We start from the raw sequence: 21,057 nt of genomic DNA on the forward strand, positions 1-21,057 counted from the left end.
CAGTGCCAGCCATGCTCTCACACCTGCCCAGCTTGGCATTTTGAACTTCAGCAGGGTCCTGTTGGCCCACTTCTCCAGCTTGTCCTCCAGCATACCAATCTCTCCCCCCAGTCTGACAGTACGTGCAAGTCTACACTGATTAAAGCATTAATTGGAATGAATTCTTGATATTAATGAAGGCTGTAATAGAAGCATTTCTCCCTCATTAGCTGAGGTATTTTGTTAACCTGGCAATGCTTCAGCTTCCATTTTTATGGTAAAAGGATCCCATCACATTTCAAACTAAATCTTCCCTGCAGAGTACCAATGTTTTGGTGTACAACCACCTTAAATTTAGTGCAGATGTCCTGTTTTCTGACTACCAGTTTCTTCTTCTGGACATGCCTGGTAAGTGGAATTCATCTATTTCCAGGTCTTTAAATAAAATAAACTGTTTTCATCAAAACAGCTAACATTAAAGAATTGAAATTGTCACAATAGAAATACCTGGGTGATGTTACCTGCACTGGTGTACACAGCTTTGGGCTTGTGTAACCAAGCAATTGTAGCCTACAAATACTGCCATTTTTTCAGTACAGAATGGTTTATTCTAAGAACATATAAGCTATAAAGGCAACAAATCTTACTATTTTAATACTAAAATAAATACATTTTCATTCATTGAAAACATTTGTGATTGGATAAGTTCACTATATAGAATATAATTTTCTATGCAAAACTGGCTTTGCTGTCTCTGAAACTAACAGTTCTTTTTCAGCTCCAGGAAATACAGTGCCCCACTTATATGAACAAACCCAGCTTTCTATTTTTTTCCTGGAGCAATAGTTTAAATTTTTTTTAAGGTTATGACATGATACAAACACATTTGTTTTCCCTTAACTTTTTTTTTTTAGCGTGATACTAGACTGGAAAATATCGGAGTCAGTGCTATGCTGTTCTGCCCTTAATCTTCCTCAAACACATCCTCATTTCAGTGCTGCAAAGATACAGTGAATAAGTAGGTTAGTGATTTATTCATGAATGTGATTCAGCGTGGAGATAGGAAGATCTGTGGACAGTTAAATACATCTTTGTGGACTGTCTTTCTGCATTTCTGAAAATTATTATGTACCTTGTGCAAAAGGCATCAGAATGGATACCTAAATTACTTCAGAATATTTACAGACATCCCTGTCTTTCACCGCATAAGAAGTTCCAATGACAAGAATAATTGATGTGTCTCAATTTGAATCAGGAAAGTGTGCAACAACAGGAAGACAACATCTCTTGCATCCACAGAACACGGAAGCAGTGCTGCCTTATAAATAATAAGAACACAGAGTCAGCCATCCATCAGGGAGGGGGCTGGCATTTGCAAGAGACAGATATAAAATCCAGAACACAATCCTGAAATGTATGATTTTGTATGATGAAGTGATTGACTACAGTTTACTGCTGTGTTTGTGCAGAGTGCGTGTGAGAGGTGCGCTGCAAGGCACACTGGGAAGCTGTAGCAGGTTTAAAAGCAGAAGTACATAAATTTACACCAGCGAGCATCCTCAGCTAGGTTAGCATACCTGAGGGGCAGGAACACTTCAAACCACACGCATTTCAGTATGAATGGACAGCCTCGGTTTACACACTGGGGTGAGTTAGCACTGCCCCCTTGTATATTGCACTCAGCTGGAACAGAGGCAGCAAGATGCAGTTTTTCTTTTGTAAAAGTGGTCATGTTCTTTGTCTCTTGGCAAAAAAAAATTTCCAAGGTATATTAAATATGTTTTTAAAAAGTACACTTCCAAATCCAAGAAAATGCAGGTATATTAAATATGTAAACACCATTACTTGCCCACCACTCAAAACTAAGTGGAAATGTGTAAAACACAGAAGAACTTAAGTAAGTGTCTTTACTCCCAATTCTTCATCGCTGTTTTCTACCCCAGCCTCTGTCATCAGGTCAGCAACACGCGTCTCAAGGTCACTGATGCGCTCGCCCATTTCTTCCAGTAAAAAGTTAAAGATAACTTTTATAAATAAGGGTTCTACATTTTTACAGTTTTTTTCTTCTTTCTTCCAGATGTGCCAGTCTTTTACTTGTTCACATTTAATGTAAGATGAAGCGTGCACAAGGTGGACAAGGTGTGCACAAGGTGTGTTAGAATACAATCCCTCCTTCTCTTACAACCGATAAGCATTCAAATTCTTAGTATCAAAAGCCTTTGCAAATACTCATGAGTGAACTGTGTGAAAGATTGTTTTCTTTCTGAGGAACTCTTTAAAGGTGGTCATACAGGTAACCTACAGAATTAGAATATGAATGCTACTCAAACATAATTCAGGAAGTAGCTGCTTCCTGAAAGGTTAAGTTTCTGAAAAAAATTAATAAATGCTTCAGAAAGCAGAGGTAATTTCTGTAAGCACATGATACAAGAAAGCTCAGAGCCCCTTCAGGTCTGATTTTGTTCTTTTGAGGGCTTGCCTTGTCATGCTCAGGCCAACAGCTGCTTTTAAACTGTGGCTTGTCTGAGTTGCATTTTTGGAGATGAATGCTTTTTTAAATGCACCTTCAGAATCTTTACACATAATTCGATGCTTATTGTATTTGAAAGCCAGAATTGCTGACTACCTTGCTACTTGCAGTGAAACATTTTTTAGGATTTCCTTCTTAGAAAAAGTCATCTATAAACAGGCCGGGGTAAGTCAGGTGCCTTTACGTCATAGGTATTGACCCACATCACGCATTCTACGCTAATTTGATGTTTAGTGAAGAAGCCCACCCCGCTGTTAGAAGCAAAGGCCCCGCCCACACCCACCAGCGTGCAGGGGCCCCAGCCGCGGCATCCCACGTTCCAAAGAGGATATTTCTCAGCGTCAACTTCTCCGTCAGAGCCTCAAAATTCTCCTGCAGCCGGCAGAGCAGATTTTCCGCCTGCGGAGGAAGGGGAAAAATAAAGACAGGGGAAGCAGAAGGCAGGGGCCCCGGCCGTGCAGGAGCCCCGCAGCCAGGGCACCCCGCCCGGCCCCGCTCACCAGCTGCGGCAGCTCCCCGGCTCCCGGCGGCTCGGCGGCCGCCATCGGCTCCGGCTCCGGCTCCGGCTCCGGCTCCGGCTCCGGCTCCGGCTCCGCGGCGGGGCGGGCACAGAGCGCACGGCCCCGCCCGCCGCGGAGCCCGTACCCACCCGCTCTCCATTTGCTGGAGAAAGCGTCATTCCGCGCGGCAGTAACTAAACAAGGATGCCGAGGTTTGATCTTAAGAGGTCTTTCAATTTTATTATTTTAAAGGTCTGCTTCCTTTTCCCCCGTGCAATTAGTTTTGTGAGATGGAGTGGTAAAAATACCGTGGTGGTTGAAGTTCCTTGCACTGCAATGCCGAGCGAGACAACATCAAAGGCATCAGCAAGAGTCGCGTGGTGCCTCTTGCAGGACCAGCATCTAGGTCATCCCTGGCTTTTGGGCTGCATAGCGTCAAAAAGCTTCCAGTGCATCTATTACAGAGGTGTCTTTCTTCTGGATACTGGGACTGTTGCCTGATGTAAATGAAGAGGTTTTCAGTTTACTGTGTCTGCATGGTTAGGAGCATATCACTGTTGGGCAATGAATTACCTTAGTCAATTACTTAGAGTAATTACATATGCTAGATATGCCAAATATGTGTCTTCATCCACAAAAAAATTCTGAGCTGGGAATTACTTCAGTTGCTGTAAGCCTACCACTTAGAATCTTTCGTAATAAACTTAATTGTTTTCTTTCTTGACCTTCCCCACCTCATTTGAGAGGGTGTGTTAATGGCTGAGGTGAAATTCTGGCATCAAAGCAAACCTCTGCATTGCTACCTGCTTCCCGTAATTGTAGCTTCTCTGTACAGCCTTATTTTTCCCTCTGTTGCAGGTAGTCCTCGTTGTAGAAAGAAAAATCAATCATGTTTTGCAAAGCTTTAGTGTTCTAGCAGCATTACTGCTCTAGAAAGCTTCTAGATAAAGAATTTCAACAATATTATGCATGTAGATAGGGTTTGCTTTTGTATGTGGTCACTAGCTCCAACCATACAGCCTTTTTGTTCTGTTGCATATCTAAAAAAGAACAATTGGTGCTTCTTATCTGTTTATTTGTCGATCATAAATATTCTTTCCTTTAAGGCTAGGTAGTAGTAGAAGGTAGAGCTGTGGTATTTTTGCATTTTTGATTCTGATAACAGCCATAGTCTTCCTGGTTTTCCCTCCTTGCAGAAGAGCTACAAAAGCTTCTCTCTCATGCAGCAATATTTTCCCCCAGAGGTAGTCAAAGTGGCTCTGTCTTGTGCCCAGTTATCTTGAACAAAGCCCTAGAGTCCTATTCGTAGTGAAGAGCATGCAAGGATAAAGAACCAGCTGGAAATGCAGTGGAGCAAGCATTATAAAGCCAACCAATTCACAGGAATCCCACTACATCTTTGTAGTGCCACGTTTTAGCAATGACCAGGTTAGAGTTCAACTGAAAACAAGCATGACTTGATAAAGGTTTTCTATAATTTGCTCCTCATTTTTGTGAGGTAGGTCAGTGTGGTCAAAACAGAAAAACAATACAGTATCCAGCTGGCAGAGTAATGAAGGACAGGCTATGAAAAGTGTGAAAGAGACTGAAAAATACCATGCATTTCCCCCTTCAAAGGTCTCCTTTTACTTTGTGGGCTCAGCATCTGATGTGAATGGCCCTCTTAGTTCAGATCTGGAGCTCAATTAGGCCAATAGTGCACAGCTGGATTTATGAAATGAAAACAGGAGTGTCTTTAAAGCTAAAAGTAGCCATGGAAAACTTCAGAAAGCCTACGAATAGAAGAGACAAATGACAAGATCACACAGACTTTGCTTAACAATGGATTTACTTATGATAAAACTAACATGCTTGGTTTTGCTCTGCTGTCCTCTAGTCTCTCCCTTCTCAGAGGGCTTAGAAGTTCAGAATTGAGCTGTTGCATACATTTCCAGGGCCTGAAATCTGGGGATGTAGGATGAGCCATAGTTTAAAAGCATAGTCCATGTTGGGCATGCACCATGGGCTAAGTGAAGCTGTGCAAAAACCCTTTGGTTTTGTTTTGTTTCAAAAGCAGAGGGCTAGCTGAGAACCAGTAAACCACCAGTGCTCATAAGGGTATTTACTGCAATAAGAATGCTTAATTTACTAAAAGGATAGCAAGAAGTTCATTTTGGCAATGAGTAAAAAAACCAGGTCCTGAGGAGGTTTGAGAAAGGAGCAAAAGAGAAGATTTGACAACAAATTATTTTTCCATTCCAAAATATGCTCTATGCTACTTTCTTGCAGTAAAAAGCTTAGACTTTAGTCACTTTGTCTAAATATGTCTTTTTGATATGAAGAAGATGAAGTAAAAATAAAATTAGGGTGACCTCGAGGCTGGGGTGCCATCTGCTTCCATCCTATTTCAGTATTGCAGACTTGTGCTATGAACTCTTCACAGTGTGCACTGAAATGGTATCCAAAGCATGTTTCCCTTGCTCTTTCCTAGGGAAATTCCAGTTCCTCCACTGCTGGAAGCAGAAGTCATAGTAGCAGGATAGGACATAAAAGCATGTTGAAACATTTATAAAGCCTAAGCTCCAAGTTCACTGCCATGCTGTAAAAGGCTGGGGTGTGGTGAGACAGAACTGATGTAGAAATGCATTACCCTTGCTGTCTGCATGTTACATAGAGCCTCTTTCCCTCCTCTTTGCTGACAAATACGATTTTATATACCAGGGGTCAGGAATCCTCTGGTCACACACTCCAAGCATGTCTGGCTCAGGGTTGCTTTGGAATGGAGGTGAGGCCAGAGAGAGGGCATCTCAAAGAGAAGCTGAATATTACATGTGTGATAAAAGAGAAAAGAGGAATTTAGTCCTGGAAGGAGACAAGGAGGCAAACGCTCCTGGGTCAACGTGGCAGCTTCTTTGGCTGCAGATCAGAAGGCAGGATGCAAATGGTACTGCAAATTTTGTGGGTTTGCTTTTTTTCTTCCTGGCATTGGTATGGTCAATACTAAAGTTTTCTCTGAAGAGAAGAGGGTTAGATACAAGTTAGTGCTTGCAGCACAATCATGGTACTTTTGCTAACAAATTGTTGGGCTGGGTCTTTGAGTCATGCTGTGCTTGGTCAGGTAGCTCAGGTAGCTTCTCTTGTGTCACTTTGCAGTAGTGATTCAGAGCGACACAGTGTGCAGAAAAAAACATCTGGCTTTGCTAGGTCATCAGCTTTTATATGCAGCAATCCCAAATGGTGATGATGGTTCTGGTAGCAAACTCTGACATTTACCCAATCTTTTTGATTCAGCATAATGCAGCTCACTGAAAGCTTTCTCCACTGGAGTACTTCCTGGTGAAGGCATCGCTTTTCTTTCATATGGTAACATCAGTAGACCAACAAGTTGTTATTTAAAAGCATGGAAAGACGCGGTGAGTGGAATGCACATGCCTCAGGCAGGGGAAAAAAGCATGTGGGTCATTGGTGTCTGACAGCTGTTGTTCCTTTGAAAGACAAAGTCGTTTGAGGAGAATATTAAAAGCCTGGGTGTTTGCTCATGGTTCAAATTTCAGCTTCTGTATCTTTGAAAAGGGTAATTCCAGCCGTTGGAAACCTGATCCCTGATGGAGGTGCTCTATCTTTAATAAAAGTATTCTGTTTTGGCACTGCTGCTCACAAATCCCCTTATTGTGAAATATGTCAGCCAGCCCCTTTCTGCAAGTATCTACAGAAAGAAAACTGAACGGGTTAAGGATAATCTTGATCAGATATTCAGTGCATGCTCTGGGCATCATGTACTGCTAAGCAGCTGTAACAGAACACAGGGTATAATTTTTCTTGTAAGCATATTGCACTGGGATAAATGCAGGAGCAGCAGAAAGGTGACTTTGGAGGCTGGTCTAGTGGGTGGTGGCATCCTTTGGCTCTGTGAAGAGCGTTGTGTAATTCACAGCCCTGTGAAATCACCCGCCCAGCTGCTGTTGACTGAGTTATTATGTGTTGATCCAGAAATCTCCAGCTATGTTTCCCAGACATGACTGGTAAGAGATGTTGCTTCTCATGCTTTTTCCTGCTCCAGCCTTGTTCCATCGTCTTTGGATAGCGAGGGTGAAGGAGTATTCACCACTCAGCTCACCTGAAAGGCTGCAGGAGGGAGCTGGAGGTGTTTGTCCCTGGTGGGAGAGGGAGCAGGGTCTGTTTCTCTGGCCTGGTGGCATGCTGCTGGCATGCCTGGCACTGCATCTGGGTGCTGTGTTCAAACCACTCCGTGGCCTTGCTCCTCACACGGGCACAGAGGAGCTTTCTGGAAGCAAACACAGTGTGTGACAGGTGAGGCTCTGCTGTGATGGCAGGATGGGCAGCCCCTGTGGCACAAGGACAGGCAGCTGACCTCACATGTTCAGATGCCACAGCCTGCTGTGGCTCTTCCAGAGACCTCGTGGTCCAGAGCAGAATGTGCATTTTGTGCACAGATATTAAACATGGCATGTGCTGTGATGCGTGATGGAAAGAGTATTTTTCTAAAATATTTGACAAAGAGAGCCTGTGCTGAAGAGGCTGGAAGCTGGGCAAAGGAGGGAGTGGTTCATTGGAAAATGCCCATTTTGCATTTCCAGAAGGTGTAAAGAACTCTGGGTAAAATTTCCTGTGACCAAACTGCAGTTATGCTAATGTTTCTTTCCAGCTTCAGACACAATTTTTTCCCAGAGGAGGCAACTGGAGTGTCTCACTGGTACAGACAGTTTAAATTCACCTTGAATTAATGGAAAGCACTTAGGATGGTTGCATAAGATGTGAGTTGATTTGGGCAAAAATGGGCAATAACACTGGAGAACATAATTGGGTGTATGACACATGCTCTAACAGCAAGATGTGGGTCAGTGAGCAATAACAGTAATAAAAACAGCCAAGAGTGTGGTAATCTTTGGGGTTGTTGTTTTTTTTTTTTGGTTTTTTTTTTTTTTGTTTTTGTTTTTGGTTTTTGGTTTTTTTTTGTGAGAAAAACCTTGCTCTTCCTCATCTGAAACAAAGATCTTTTACAAATATGCTCTTAAGACTGAAACCTTGACTGGCAGTGGCATGCCTGCTTCTTCTGTGAGACATTTGTGGAAGAGGAGAGGAGCTAAGAGTTATGACAGGTATTTTATGCCGCTTGGGTAATGTTGGAAGCCCTCCCACATCAGCTCCATTTAGTGTTCCACATGGTGTTTGCCAGCAGGAGACATTTGGGTGCATATTCCAAGCATGCCTAGCAAAAGGCATCTGAAATTACAAGGGCACAGAGGCACCAGAGGGTGCCAAGGGACACTGCCAGCATAGGTAGCACAAGCGTCAGCTGAGCAGAAGAACGCTGGAGATTTGGCCTTCCACAACTGGGGAAGAGGTGCAGTGGCATGGGTCCCTAAAGCTGCTCCACTTTTGGGGCTGGCCAGAGTGGCTCAGACGACACAGGAGGATGTTAATTTTCTCTCTGGGATAGAGCCTGTATTAAGCAGAAGCAAAAACACCTGTAACTGCAGCTCCTTGGGGTTTCAGAAAAGTCAGTTCGCAGTGTTTGTGTCTGTCTTGTCTAAATTATCTTCTACTCGAGTATTACTCTTGCAATAAAGATGGTCTGGGGTTTTTTTTCCCCATTCTGCACTCTTTGCTCATGGTAATTTAGTTTTGTTCTGTTTTTCAGTGTACCAAAGATGTTGAGCTTATCCAACAGAAACAAGCCAGTGTGTGCTGCAATGTGTAAATGCCACCAGGAGCACTTTGTCCTTGTCCTAGAACAGAGAAAGAAAAAAGTTTGGGTGCTGACTCCAGGTCACTTGGTGGTATTTTGAATCATGATGAAGCTGTAGTTTCTCTGTCATTTTTCTTTTCTCTCTCTGCTTCTTATTTACTCCACAGTAGAGACAAAATGAGTCAGAGTAGGCTAAGGATAGTTCTCCTGACACTTTGGACACTGCATTTGTACCCTCACTTGTTCTGCAAAAAAGCCAGCTTGAGGATCTCCCAAATTGCATCTCATGCCCTGTATTGGCTCTGGCTAAGATGGAGTCAGCTTTTTCCAGAGCTGTACGGTGCTGTGTTTGAGACTAGAACAGTGCTGGCAGCACACCAGTGCTTTAGCCAGCACTGAAATCTGGTTGCACAGTATCAAGGCCACCTCTATTTCTCACTCTGTCCTCTCCCCCAGCAAACAGGCTGGGGGTCACAAGAGGCTGAGAGGGGAAGCAGCCAGGACAGCTGACCTAGGTGATAAAAGCGACGTGCTAGACCCACAGCATCACACTCAGTAATAAAAGCAGGCTGCGGGCAGGAAGTTTCTTCCAAAGTAGCTGTTGCTTGGAGACTGGCTGGGCACCAGTCTCTAGTGGGAGGTGGCGAGTGGTTGACTTTGCATCACTTAGTTATGTTCTTTTTATTCACTACAAGACTTTTATGTCAACCCATAGGTAATTTTCCATGGCTTCACCCTGCTGATTCTCTTCCTCATCCTCTAGGAAGGAGTGAGTGACCAAGTGGCAGTGGGGGCTTCCCTGCTGCCTAGGATCAGCCCACCCACACCTTATTTCCCAGCTCACTCCCCAGTATCATCAGCTTCTTGTGGAACACAATTGATCCTGTAATTAGTGAGCATTTTGCTCCAGGGAGAAGTGCATGAGAGAGTGAGATGGTACAGAGCTCTTTCTACATCATGTCAAGAAAGGTTCAACAAAAAACAGCTTAATAAAATAGCCATTTTAGTTAGATGAAATGAAAAAGAATGTGTCCCTTCTGATGCTGAGCACCATGCATTGGATCAGTGATGAATGGAGTCTGCATGGTACTTTGCCATGGCACACAGTGCAGATCCCATTTGTGGAGATGTTCCTCTATTACATAGCTTCTTGAGAGAAAGCAGTTCTGCTCCTGAAGATTGCTGAGGTGAGAACTTCTGGCTGCATTGTTGGACATGGGCAAGGATATGCAGGTGGACTGGGAACTGTCTATGGACTCCTCTGATACAGCCAACTGCTGAGGTGACCTTGATGCCATGGAACACACCAAAGGCATCCCAAGAGCAGGTGGGGAAGAATTAATTGCGGCCAGCTGGACCTGTTTGACAGAAGAACAGGCTGTGGTTTAAGCAGTCCCGGTTCAACTTCTTACCTGTGTAGCTGCTTACTCAGGTAAGAAGTTGAACCAGGACTGCTGTTTGTTTATTTCCCCACTCTGAACTTTGCCCATTGTTTACAAAGCTGTAATGGTTTGAAGAAGGGTTCATGTATCTCTGCCAGCTGTCAGGCTGATTCCTGCTCTGACATGTTTGCTTTAGGGCTTTTTCTCCATTTGTCCGTGGAGATGGTAGCAGTCCAAGTACAGAGAGGAGTCTAATCATCAACCTCCATGGTCGTGGTTCCTCCTCCCCAGTGCAAAGCATGTGACTACTGCCCAGGGATGGACTTGTAGGCTTGGGCATGTTTGTCAGAGCTCCTTGTAGGAAGTACAGAGCGTGCTCTCTGCATGCAGGTGGGTGTTCTACTTATGCTGATATTCACTGTTCTGCTTGCAAAGACCAGCTCAGAAGGAAAAATGGAAGAGTGGTGAAGATGTGCAATAAAACTGTATCTCCTATTAATGCTATCTTCATCCTACCCATCAGCTGCTGAAACAGGGGATCACCAGTGCTAGGAGGGGCCAGCAGGCAGCTTCTACCGCCAGTTGCAGCAGGGTTGCTTTAAAAGAATCAAAAAATGGAGAAGAGGACAGCTGATTTAGTGATAATACATTATGGTAGGAATGGCCAATTTCAAGACACTTAAGACCCATTTACTTGTTTTATGAACAGTACAGTGAATATTTCTTTTTAATGTCCCCATGGCTCTAGTTGTAGAGTGAGATATATAATGTGATAATTGAAGGGAATTTGGCTACCATAGGGATTCACTTTATCCTTTTATTGTGTAGTGTGTTCAAGAAGTAACTTAGAGCTTATCTGCACTTTAGCAGGGTCTTGCAGGGACTTCATATGCTTGCTTCTGCACAACAGCATTTCTTTAATGTAGAATATAAAATAATTTTAATACTCATCTGTAAAAATCAATTGACAGAACAACAGACTGGTTGGGAGACTTGCAGCAATCTGCTATTTTTGCTACTGCAGTAACTACAAGTGAAGTACCAACAGCTGTCCTCCTCCTCCTGTAAAAAGCTGCAAAGAGATTTTTAAAGCTTGTCATAAAACTGGTCCATTGTGTGTTTCATTCCTGTGTCCTGTTGGTCCCTGTGTAGTCCTGGTAGGAATATGGCCATATGGAACCAAGTTTAGAAATGGGGCTGTGCTTACTTTTTCAAAGTCAGTGGACTTATTTGCAAAAACTAAACCTTATGTAGTAATTTTACTACCTCTACCAACATTAAAGTTAAAAGCCCTTTGAAAACATCCCATGTCTGTTTGTCACTTTCAGCTTGCTTAAACCACACCCAAAGATACTACAGGAACATTTCTTATCAGATTTCTTAATCTGAAATAAATCAAAGTTCTTGTGGTGTTTGGAGGTTTGGAGACTACGTTGTTACCAAAATGTTAACTGCTAGAAGCTAGTTCATAACTATGTGGCTAGAGCTGCTGACATAATCAATTTCAGTTCTCCTACAGCAGATGTCCTAAAATGATTAGTCTTCAAAGACCTGGTGTGCAATTTTGTCTTCTTCTGTTTTCAGAATGGGTAATGTAGTTCTAGCAAATAGAGAATTTTTGTCCTAATGGGAGAATTTTGCCAGTCTGTATGAAAAAATAAATACACGTTCTTTTTCTCCTCACTTGAAACAGAGGATTGCTGTCTGGCAGTGAAGCAGTACTATTTCTAGGGTAAGCTCTGCTTTTACATCACGAGGGCGGTCCTTCTGAGCTCCATCTCAGTTACTATCTCCCAGAGAAAGAAACCTGCTTTCATATGAAGCCTCACAAGGCTCATTCTTGTGTGACTGCACTCAGACCTGCAGGTTGCGGAACTTTTCCTTGATGAGGCAAGACTTCAATCACCTGTTATCACCTCAGGTTTAGATAAATTTCTTCCAGCACACTCTCCTACTTGAGTCTTGCTGGGTCTGCTGTGGTTGGGTGTTCCTGTGCCAGGCAGGATGCTACACTGGAGGCAGCAAGCACCTCAGGATGGCACCACTACTAAAAAAAAACTGAGCCTGGCTTTTTAGAATATCCTGAGACATGAAGAGTCCCTTCCTGATGCTGGCAGCTGCTCAGCCCCAGGAGTTCAGCCAGCCTGTCATTCCTCCTCCAACTCAGTGTCTGGTGTCACTGGTCAGTTTAGCTTACATCCATGGATTAACTCCTGAACAACTAGGGCGTTTTTTAGTGACCTGAACTGGACTGTGTTCACACAGCAATGAGCTGTAATTCACATTTTTTGCCCTTACAGTTTCAAGTAAGGAAAAAGAACCTATGTTTAGGCAGTTGTCTGTTTCCAGTTGAGTATTTTAGAATCTGAATATTGTATACGTTATTGAATAGACTTAAGAGCTTCCTGGAATAATTCTGGAAGCTAACCTGGAGATCTGGTGGCAGCTTGGGTAGTTTCTTCTACTTAGGTAACTTCAAAATACCTGTTTTCTCAAGACAATTTCTTCATGATCTCTCAAAATACTTGCATTTATATGAACAAAAATTGGCTTTCTAACCTGGGCTACTCCTATTTTCAACTTGAAGTTTATTTAGACCATTGTGCTTAAGGAAAAATAATGTGCTAAGGGCTCCAAGGAAAGCATGTAAAGAAGGTGGCATAACTGCCTGATGATAATGCACAAGTGATACATGAAATATGAGCCATTAAATAATAAAATGTTTTAAATAATGCAGTTTATACATAATTGGATTGTTATAGTCTCTCTGAGTGAGTCAGATGTGATGACATCAGGAACTTCAAGATCCTCATCCGAGAATCAGAGTTCAAAACATCAACTGTGTATTTTTAATTTAACAATCAAACTATCAAGTCTGTGTAATGGAATAGAGCTTTGTTCAGTAGCAAAGCTGCTACTTCCTTGTAGGAAAGCTAAGTCTCAATGTTATCTCTGGTCACCCAGTCTACATAGGAGGCTGTTTTGGGTATTTGTGTAATGGTACTCCAAGAATGTCTTTGACAAATACATTCTGTGGTAATGTGCAGGCTCATGTGCACATGCTGCAAGAAGTGCCCAGTGGAAGAAATGGTTGCAGTTGAGCAGGGTGCTGCTATGCAGGAAGTAAACAAAAGGCTTCTGAAATCCCAAAACAGACATTTCTATTTTTAATTCAGCTCCTTTTCCCCTTTAACACTCACAAAAAAAATTTGCAGTTGCTGCTATAGGACACAAAATCATACATAACTGAGACGCAGGAAAACCCATCTAATTTCCTACCTGTTGGATGAGCAGCAGGGGATGAGCAGCCTTCCTTCTACTTACAAGGTAGAAGGAAGCATGTCTGGGGTAGTATTACCCCTCAAGCTTTGAGGACAACTGTGCAGCCACTTGGATGCATGGTTGTAGTATTGCACTTATATTGATGCTACAAAACTTCATAATTACTGTTTCATTTTTTAAATTGTTAATTGTCCTATTTCTCTTTATCTTTTCTTTCTAACAAAAAAGGGTGAGGTGTAGTATTGCATTTTATTTAAATGGTATGCTTTGTCTCACCCCTCCAAAACGTCTGGTATATCCCAAGCCTGTGGTCCTGCCCTGAACCATCCTGTATCTGTAATCCCATAGGCACAAGTCTGATTCCGCGCCCATTTTCAATCTCCCTCTTAAACCATGTGAGCGAGATCAGTCGCCCTCTTAGCCTTTCTCCCCTCTTAGCCCTTCCCCTCCTCTCTTGGCCCTTCCCTCCCCTAGGCCCTCTCCCTTTCCCCTTCCCCCTCAGTAACCACACTGCTCCCGGGGATGGGACCCCCCCCAATAAACCCCCATCTAATCAGCACCCTCAGAAGCCGTGTGGAGTCTCCTTGCCTGCCTGATGCTGCCAGCCAACTCACAGCCTAGGGGGCCCTCTGGGGACTCCCCGAGGTGTCCCCCCCCAAAACGAACTACAACACATGGTGGATGATCCATCCTTTTAAGTGTGGCTGAAGGAGGTGCATGCAGTGTGCATGCTGTCATTCTCCACAAAACACCTGTGTGCAGCACTGGCAGCACGTGTCCTCTCCTGGCCCAGTGCAAGCAGCAGCAGAGGCTTCCTGGTCACTTTGGGTCTGCCCTACTTTGGGTCGAAGATGCACACCTTCCCTCCCCACCCACTGCAATTCAGAGAGCCACAGAAATCACAGAATGGTTTGGGTTCGAGTAGGCCTTAAAGACCATCTAGTTCCAACCTTGCTGCCATGGATACCTTCCATTAGGCCAGGTTCCATCCAGCCTGGCCTGGAAAGCTCGCAGGGATGGAACAGCCACAGCTTCTCTGGGCAACCTGTTCCAGTGCCTCACCACCCTCAAAGCAAAGACTTTCTTCCTAATATCTAAATCTATTCCCTTTCAGTTTAAAGCCATTCCCCCTTGTCCACGAGGCAAGACGGAATTTTCCGTAACTCCTGGGGAGCAGGACCCGGGGCGGTAGCTCAGCGCAGCCCGAGGAGGAGAAGGCGCCCAGGGGAGCCCAGCCGCCCACGGTATCCCGGCGCTGCCCGCCGAGTCCCGGTACGGCCCGCGGGCGGCAGCGCGGTGGAAGCAGAGGAGGGGCCCGGTGCCGGTGCCGCCGCTCCCCGCCGGAGGAAGGGGCGGCCCCGGCGCTCAGTGGCGGGGGCGGGGCCGCTCCCGGTGCGTCACGGGCCGCCCCGGCCGCCGCTGCCCGCCCGCGGAACGGCGCGGGGGGATGGAGGCGGTGGCGGCCGGAGCTCGGGGAGCAGGTGCGGGGCAGGCGGCCGTGCCTGCCCAGGGGCGGGGAGAGCGCGGGTGGGCGAGGGAGGCGGAGGAGCCCCCTCGGAGACACGACCCGGGGGCCGGGCGGGGGGTGGCGGCGGAGCCGCGTGTCCGCGCCCTGCTCGGCCGCTCTCAGCGATGGAGCGGCGCGGCTGCCGTGCCGGGGCCGGGCTTCCCCTGTGGAGCGCCGGGCTGGGACCGGGGCCGGGGCTGAGGCTGGAGCGGGGGCGGCCCCGACCCGCCCGCGGCAGGGCGGTGGTCCGGGCTCGCCAGCGCCCGGCTGGCAGCGGCCGGAGCCGCCCTTGGCAGAGCCGGGCTCACGCCCCATCCCTTTCCCCAGGTCCGGGCCCCGCGGGAGAGGGTGCAGTCATGGTGCCGCATCCCGGCCAGGAGCCCGCCCGTGGCTAGAGCCGGCCGCGGCCGGAGAGCTGCGGCGGGGCACCCTCAGCCTGAGGGCATCCCTCAGCCTGAGCGCCTCCCCGCGCGCCCCCGGCATGGAGCCGGGCGGCCTGGAGTGGCTGCTGGTGCCCATGCAGCAGCTGGTGTCGTGGGGCGCCGCGGGGGCCATGGTGTTCGGCGGCGTCGTGCCCTACATCCCCCAGTACCGGGACATTCGGCGGACCCAGAACGCGGAGGGCTTCTCCACCTACGTCTGCCTGGTGTTGCTGGTCGCAAACATTCTGCGCATACTTTTTTGGTAAGTTGGCTGTGTTTCTGCTCGGTTCTAAAGGTTCCTGCTTGTTTGCCAGCTGTAAAGCTTTGATTGGAATGTTTGAAGAAATAATGTTTTACGTACCTTTTCTGTTCTCTTGAAAATCTAAATGCTGTCTTTCCATGTGTGTGTCTGTTAAGTAGAATGAACTGGGCTGGGGTGCATGGTCTGCTTCCCTTGACAGATCTGATTATCAGCACTCTCATTTCCAAGATAAAACTTTTTAACTTTTTGGTAAAGAGGTTTATGCTAAGTCAGGCCTTTTTTCTTGCCGACTGTATTTTGCAATTCTCATACTCCTCTATCTCCATTTTCAGAGTGAAAGCCTCGGTATCACACACTTGTTCTAGTGTCTGGTTGGCATTAGCGTCACTGGAACACTTGTCATATATTCTTGCATTTTCCCAGGATACCAGCTGGCTTCAGAGGGGGTTCACTTGTAGGTCTTCATGCACAACTACAGATGAAAATTTTTATTCTTGAATAAGCAAGGATGTGCTGCTTTTCAAAAGCAGATTTCTTTTGCTTTCAACACCTGTTTCAATACTTAAGAACAAGTTTTTTCCATATTTTGGTCTTGTGCTGCTGGACAAAGAAAATGTTATTACAGCATGATTTCTGTGAATCAATGTTATAAATATCTGGCTCATTACTTGTGATTATATGGGTGCTGCACCACTGAGAATGTACTTGGGAAACCAAAGATGAAATGGTCTGGGCAATTACTGCAACTAAGGACAGTTATTCTGTGATTCTGTTTTGACTACAAAGTAATGCTTTTTAATTAATAAAGAACCGATAGATAACAGGCTGCATCCATTTGTTGGTTTTCAGTTTCTTTTTAAAGAAACCTCCTCTGACTCTGTATAATGCCTTCCTGGGTTCTGCTGCAGCAAAATGCAACATGTAAATGCTGTGCTGAAGTGGAAAACAGGAAGACCCTTTCTTGGCACCACAAGCTGGCAGTCAAACAGGAATCATCACTAGAATAGAGCTACTTGTTGCATTGGAACTGTGTTTTCCTGGGGAGAAGTATATGGAGAAAGCAGAGAGCAGGAGGGAAGTAGAGGAACTTGCAGGAGGAGGAGAAGTGAAGAGTCTGAGCTGACTGTGTTAGAAAGAGAAATAGGCTGACTTTTGGTTTTACTGGAGGCAGTCAAAATATAAAAATGGCTTACACCTGAATGGAGATGCTGGCAGTTTCTGGGTAACTCAGGTGAGTGCATCTGTTAAGTGAGACTCAGACTATGGAGAAACTGAAAGATCTTTAATTTGAATTGACTTCAAGTACATCTAGTTAAGAGATGTGTGAAAGTATAAATACTGCAAGTAGTGAAAAGTTAAAATTTATATCAATATTGAAAGGTTTGTCAATACCTCAAAAGAGAGAGAATGCAGTTATATTGATTGGAGTATGTATGAGTAGTTAAGCCACATAATAGTATCCCTCCCCGACACATACGAGCACTGTAAGTTCTTGCCACCTTGGAGCTTGGCATGGAATGGCTTCACACAGGAGCCTGCAGAAACCTTTCTGTCTGTACTTGCAATGAATTGTCTCTCTCTAGTTCTGCTGAACTAAAAGACAAAAGAGTACTGGCATAAAGATAATTCAGTGTTCCTGGGAGAGAATGTTTTGCTTGTCTGCCTGAAAAATTAGGCATCCCTGGTAGTTAGTTATAAGCACCAGTAAGTCATGAAAACAGCGTTGAGGGTGGATGTTATCCTCGGGTATCTGGATGATTAAAGGAGAGGATCATAGAGCAAGAGCCTGTGATTCCTGTGAACATTGTGAAAATGCACCCACAGAGTATCTTGGCAATTCAATTGTTTGCATTATTTAGTTAATGTCACCTATGGCTGATGCATTATTTGGGACACAATGCTCTTGATAATGACGTGAACAGCAGAATTATTTTAATTGTATATGTAATATTCTTTGGAGGAAATTAGAAAGTTTTTATTTATTTTGTTTTAAATTTATTAAAGAATTTAATCCATTCTGGTGCCAGAACAGAATTGTTCCTACAAGTAATTTTGTATATAATTTTTTTCCCCATGTTCCACTTGACGTTCTCCTTCCCTTTACCAAACCCAGTATTAATCCAAGTCTCCCTTCTGATAACTCTACTGCCATAAAGCTTCCGGTTTCATTTGGTTTCACTGCATTACCTCTGATTATTAAGCACAAGATTTGAGCCAGAGTAGTTTTTTCTGGACTTCCCCTGCACCCTGATCCAAAAATAAGTACTTAAATTGTTAGGTCTTAAAAACTTTCAAGTTTTAATAGTGTTGCTTTTCAGGACTTAATTATGTCCTAGGATGGCTGATGTTTTGATTGTTTTTTTGCTTGTTTGTTTTGTTTTTAACTTCAAAGACACTTCTTGAATTTGTTTCTGTTGTTACTTCCAGGTTTTCCCTGAAATTTCATGTATTGAATTTGCAGCTCACAAGGACAGACTGTTCCTGCCTGCTATGTTTTATGCTTCTGTATTTTGGCTCTTGGGTAGTGCTGGTGTTTCTGTATTTGTGTCACTCAGAACCAGTCCTCCCACCTTTCTCTTACGGCTTTATTATACTTCCTTCTTCTCAGCTATGAGGGCAATTCCCTCACAGTCTCTTTGTGGAATGACGGATTCCACAGGTTCCTATAACTGTACTTGGTTATTTCAGAGGTTATCCTTTTTTGGTTTAATGCCTGGTTTTGTTGTGGTTTAAGTTTGACCTTTCATCTCCCCTCCAAACAGAGTATTTGCTTCCTAATCTTTTTGGCGTGTTCTACGTGTCAGTCAAGTTTCAGCTGGTGGGTTGCACTGTGACAGTAGCCAATGAACAAAGTACTACTGAGGTCAAGGATAACAATCCTGTTTCCAGGTACCAGTTCTCACCAGTTTTGTTTCTCTGATTAGACTGTCTTCAGTGGTAAGCCATCTTTTGAAGTCAAGAGGACTCAGTGCAATGCCTCTTCCTTGTCATTCTTACATCTAATTGCTTAATTTCAAGGTGTTTCCAAAGAACTTTTAGTTTGCTAGTTAGCACAGTACCTGCTTTTCATGCTACTCTTTCACAAAATGTCTCAAAATGTCATCTTTAAGGAGCTGTTTCTGCTTTCAGTTATGTGTGTTTGGCCTTGTTGTATCCCAGCAATGTGCCAGAACTTTGTGTGAAAGGATTGGTCTGGAAGAATGAAGACAGGGTATAGGTAGCAATGGGTGTGATTCTACTTCACTTTATTTATGCATGCATGGCATTTGTTTAGGAAAAAGAAAAAAGTTTGGCCATGTTTAAGTCTTTTGCCCTTTTGAAGAGGATTCTTAAAAAAAATTGTTTGCACTTGTAACATCACACAAGGAAGTCTCTGTTTACCAGTGTGAAGAGCAGATTTTGTGCTGTAGTAAATTTTATACCAATTTAACTTTACTTTTAGTAGTAATCTGTTGTTACAATTTTATCTAACACATCAAAGCAGTATTTATTTTGGGGTGCCAGTATAGCTGCTGGATATGATTTAGGGGTGCATCAGCTGCCCCACAGGTCATTGTTTCTCTGGACTGGTCAGCTTGGGGAAAGTCTGCACTGTGGGTAGACATTGTGAGGCAGTGCAGAACTCCAGGCCTTTGTAATTCTGGTGCATATGAAAGTGTGTGGCCTGCTCCAAAAAAAACCTGATAGCAATTTTCTTCCCTCTACATTTTTAATTAAACACTTCACCATTTTTGATAGCTTGTGCTTTATGTCTTATTATACGTTCTTGAGTTAGCTCTGTGTTCTTGCTCAAGGGATACCCTGAGCTTTGAGGTGATTAATTGTCTGTTTAAGCTGTCCCAGGCTGTTTGGAAGTTGTGGGATGGCTCCAGAGTTCCCTGTGGCACTAGACCAAGGTGCATACATCTTCTGGGTTCGTGTGGCCTGCAGGCTGCCAGCTGAGTAGCTTTGCATTGTTATGATGGAGAACGGGAATGAGAAGGCGGGTGAGAGTTGTGTAATCAGTTGGGGGTGGAGGATGCAGAAAAACTTACTTGTGAGTTCTCCCCCTCTACCTCTTCTCTCTCTTCGCCCTTTCTTTTAAAACAGAGATTATAAAGAGATAAATTACAGTTTCTTCTAATATTAAAATGAGAATAAATAGCTAGAGGAAAAGGAACTATAGATTTATTAGAAATTAGCATAGACATTTTTATATATATCTTGACTAAGTGCAGCTGAAAGTACTTATGTTGCCGGCTATCCCCAGAAGTTTTTTGGCATTTTTTTTCAATTTTACATTTTGTAAAATGGATGTCATTATATAATAGGGGTTGTATCTTTTCCAAGAAGACAATGTTCTTTCCAAAGGTTTTGAGCTGTAATTCCAAGGGACACTGTCCTAAAACTCATACAGCAGTGCCACAGAAATCCAAAAACAGAAAATAAAACCATCCAGTTTTGGAGTTGTTCTCACAAAATAGTTGCCGTAAGGCAAACCATGGGAACAAGTTCTGATAGCCAGGGACAGGATGGAGACTATGGTCTGTGTTATTTTTGATCAAAGGTAACCCTCTACCCATTCCACATCAGTTGACCTGAAACAAAAAGTCTTCTTAAAACAGCAGTATCAATAGAGCTCAGAGCTCTCTGTGCTGGAATCAATGAAATAAGCTCCCTGTTTAAGAATAGAGGTTTAGACACTCAAGTGTGGAGCTGGAGGTAATTTATAGAGAAATGGTGAACTTGCTCTTGTCAGGGGTAGATTCCTAGGTATTTATTGTGATGTAACATCTACAGTGCTACTTGTGGACCAGGTCCCTTCTGTCTTGTGTTGCTCTGGCTTTGGAAAGCAAAGCAGTGAAGTCTGAATGACTTTCTGCAAGAAAGAGAAACTTATGCTTTTAAGGCTTCTGTTACTAAAATGGATCTTGCCAGTTTTTACCATGTGTGGCATGTGGGATGATGCTATGAATCAAGCTGATAGAATGACTACAACTTTCAAAGATTAGCCTTACGTATGGCCTGCTGGTGGAATCTTGCTCAGATATTGAGAGCAAAAGTGTTATGCAATTCCTCCTCCTTTGTATGAGTGCCATAGAGCAGGGATAAGATTTTTGTGCAGAAAGTAAAGTAGAATTGTGTATGCCCAAGTGCAGTGCTTCATCTGGGATGATCTTGGAAGTTTACATGTCAAGAGGAACCTTGTGTCAAAAGATGCTATTGCAAAATTAGTTTGTTTCTTCTCCCTGCTTAAATGCTATGGGTTAAATTCTGTAATTGTGTAGGATAACTTTCAGGACAGCTGACGTGCTGCTATGCTGGGCTATGTGACATGATCCTGGTAGTGTGTGGTGTATCCTGTGTGCTTTCCATGTTGCCTAGAATCTGTAACTTCCCAAAGAGCTGAAAAGCAGAAAGCAGATGAAAGCCAGAACATCACCCAGGAGTGTAGGAGGAGCCGAGTGATCTGGCTGCACCAAAAGCAGTCAGTTTCTTTTCAAATATGTCTTAGGAAAAGCGAT

General features: G+C 44.1%; 2 protein-coding genes across 4 annotated transcripts in view; one reads left to right on the plus strand and one right to left on the minus strand.

The window, feature by feature from the left end:
- Positions 1–562: 562 nt before the first annotated feature.
- Positions 563–3,054, minus strand: HSBP1L1 (heat shock factor binding protein 1 like 1). Its single transcript, XM_064422304.1, has 3 exons — positions 3,010–3,054; positions 2,842–2,908; positions 563–1,985 (listed from the first exon to the last, which is right to left on the minus strand). Exons 1-3 carry the CDS (start codon positions 3,052–3,054, stop codon positions 1,873–1,875), a joined length of 225 nt encoding a protein of 74 aa, XP_064278374.1. The 3' UTR covers positions 563–1,872.
- An 11,640-nt stretch (positions 3,055–14,694) lies between these two features.
- The window catches only part of SLC66A2 (solute carrier family 66 member 2), a 65,796-nt gene continuing 59,433 nt past the window's right edge, over positions 14,695–21,057 (plus strand). For all 3 annotated transcript variants that reach the window (XM_064422374.1, XM_064422384.1, XM_064422386.1), the window contains exons 1-2: positions 14,695–14,843; positions 15,197–15,553. In XM_064422374.1, coding sequence (XP_064278444.1) covers positions 15,351–15,553 — 203 coding nt within the window. In that variant the 5' untranslated portion in view covers positions 14,695–14,843; positions 15,197–15,350. The remainder of the gene's footprint in view (positions 14,844–15,196; positions 15,554–21,057) is intronic.

The sequence above is a fragment of the Passer domesticus genome, chromosome 1, assembly GCF_036417665.1.
Source record: "Passer domesticus isolate bPasDom1 chromosome 1, bPasDom1.hap1, whole genome shotgun sequence".
NCBI lineage: Eukaryota > Metazoa > Chordata > Aves > Passeriformes > Passeridae > Passer > Passer domesticus.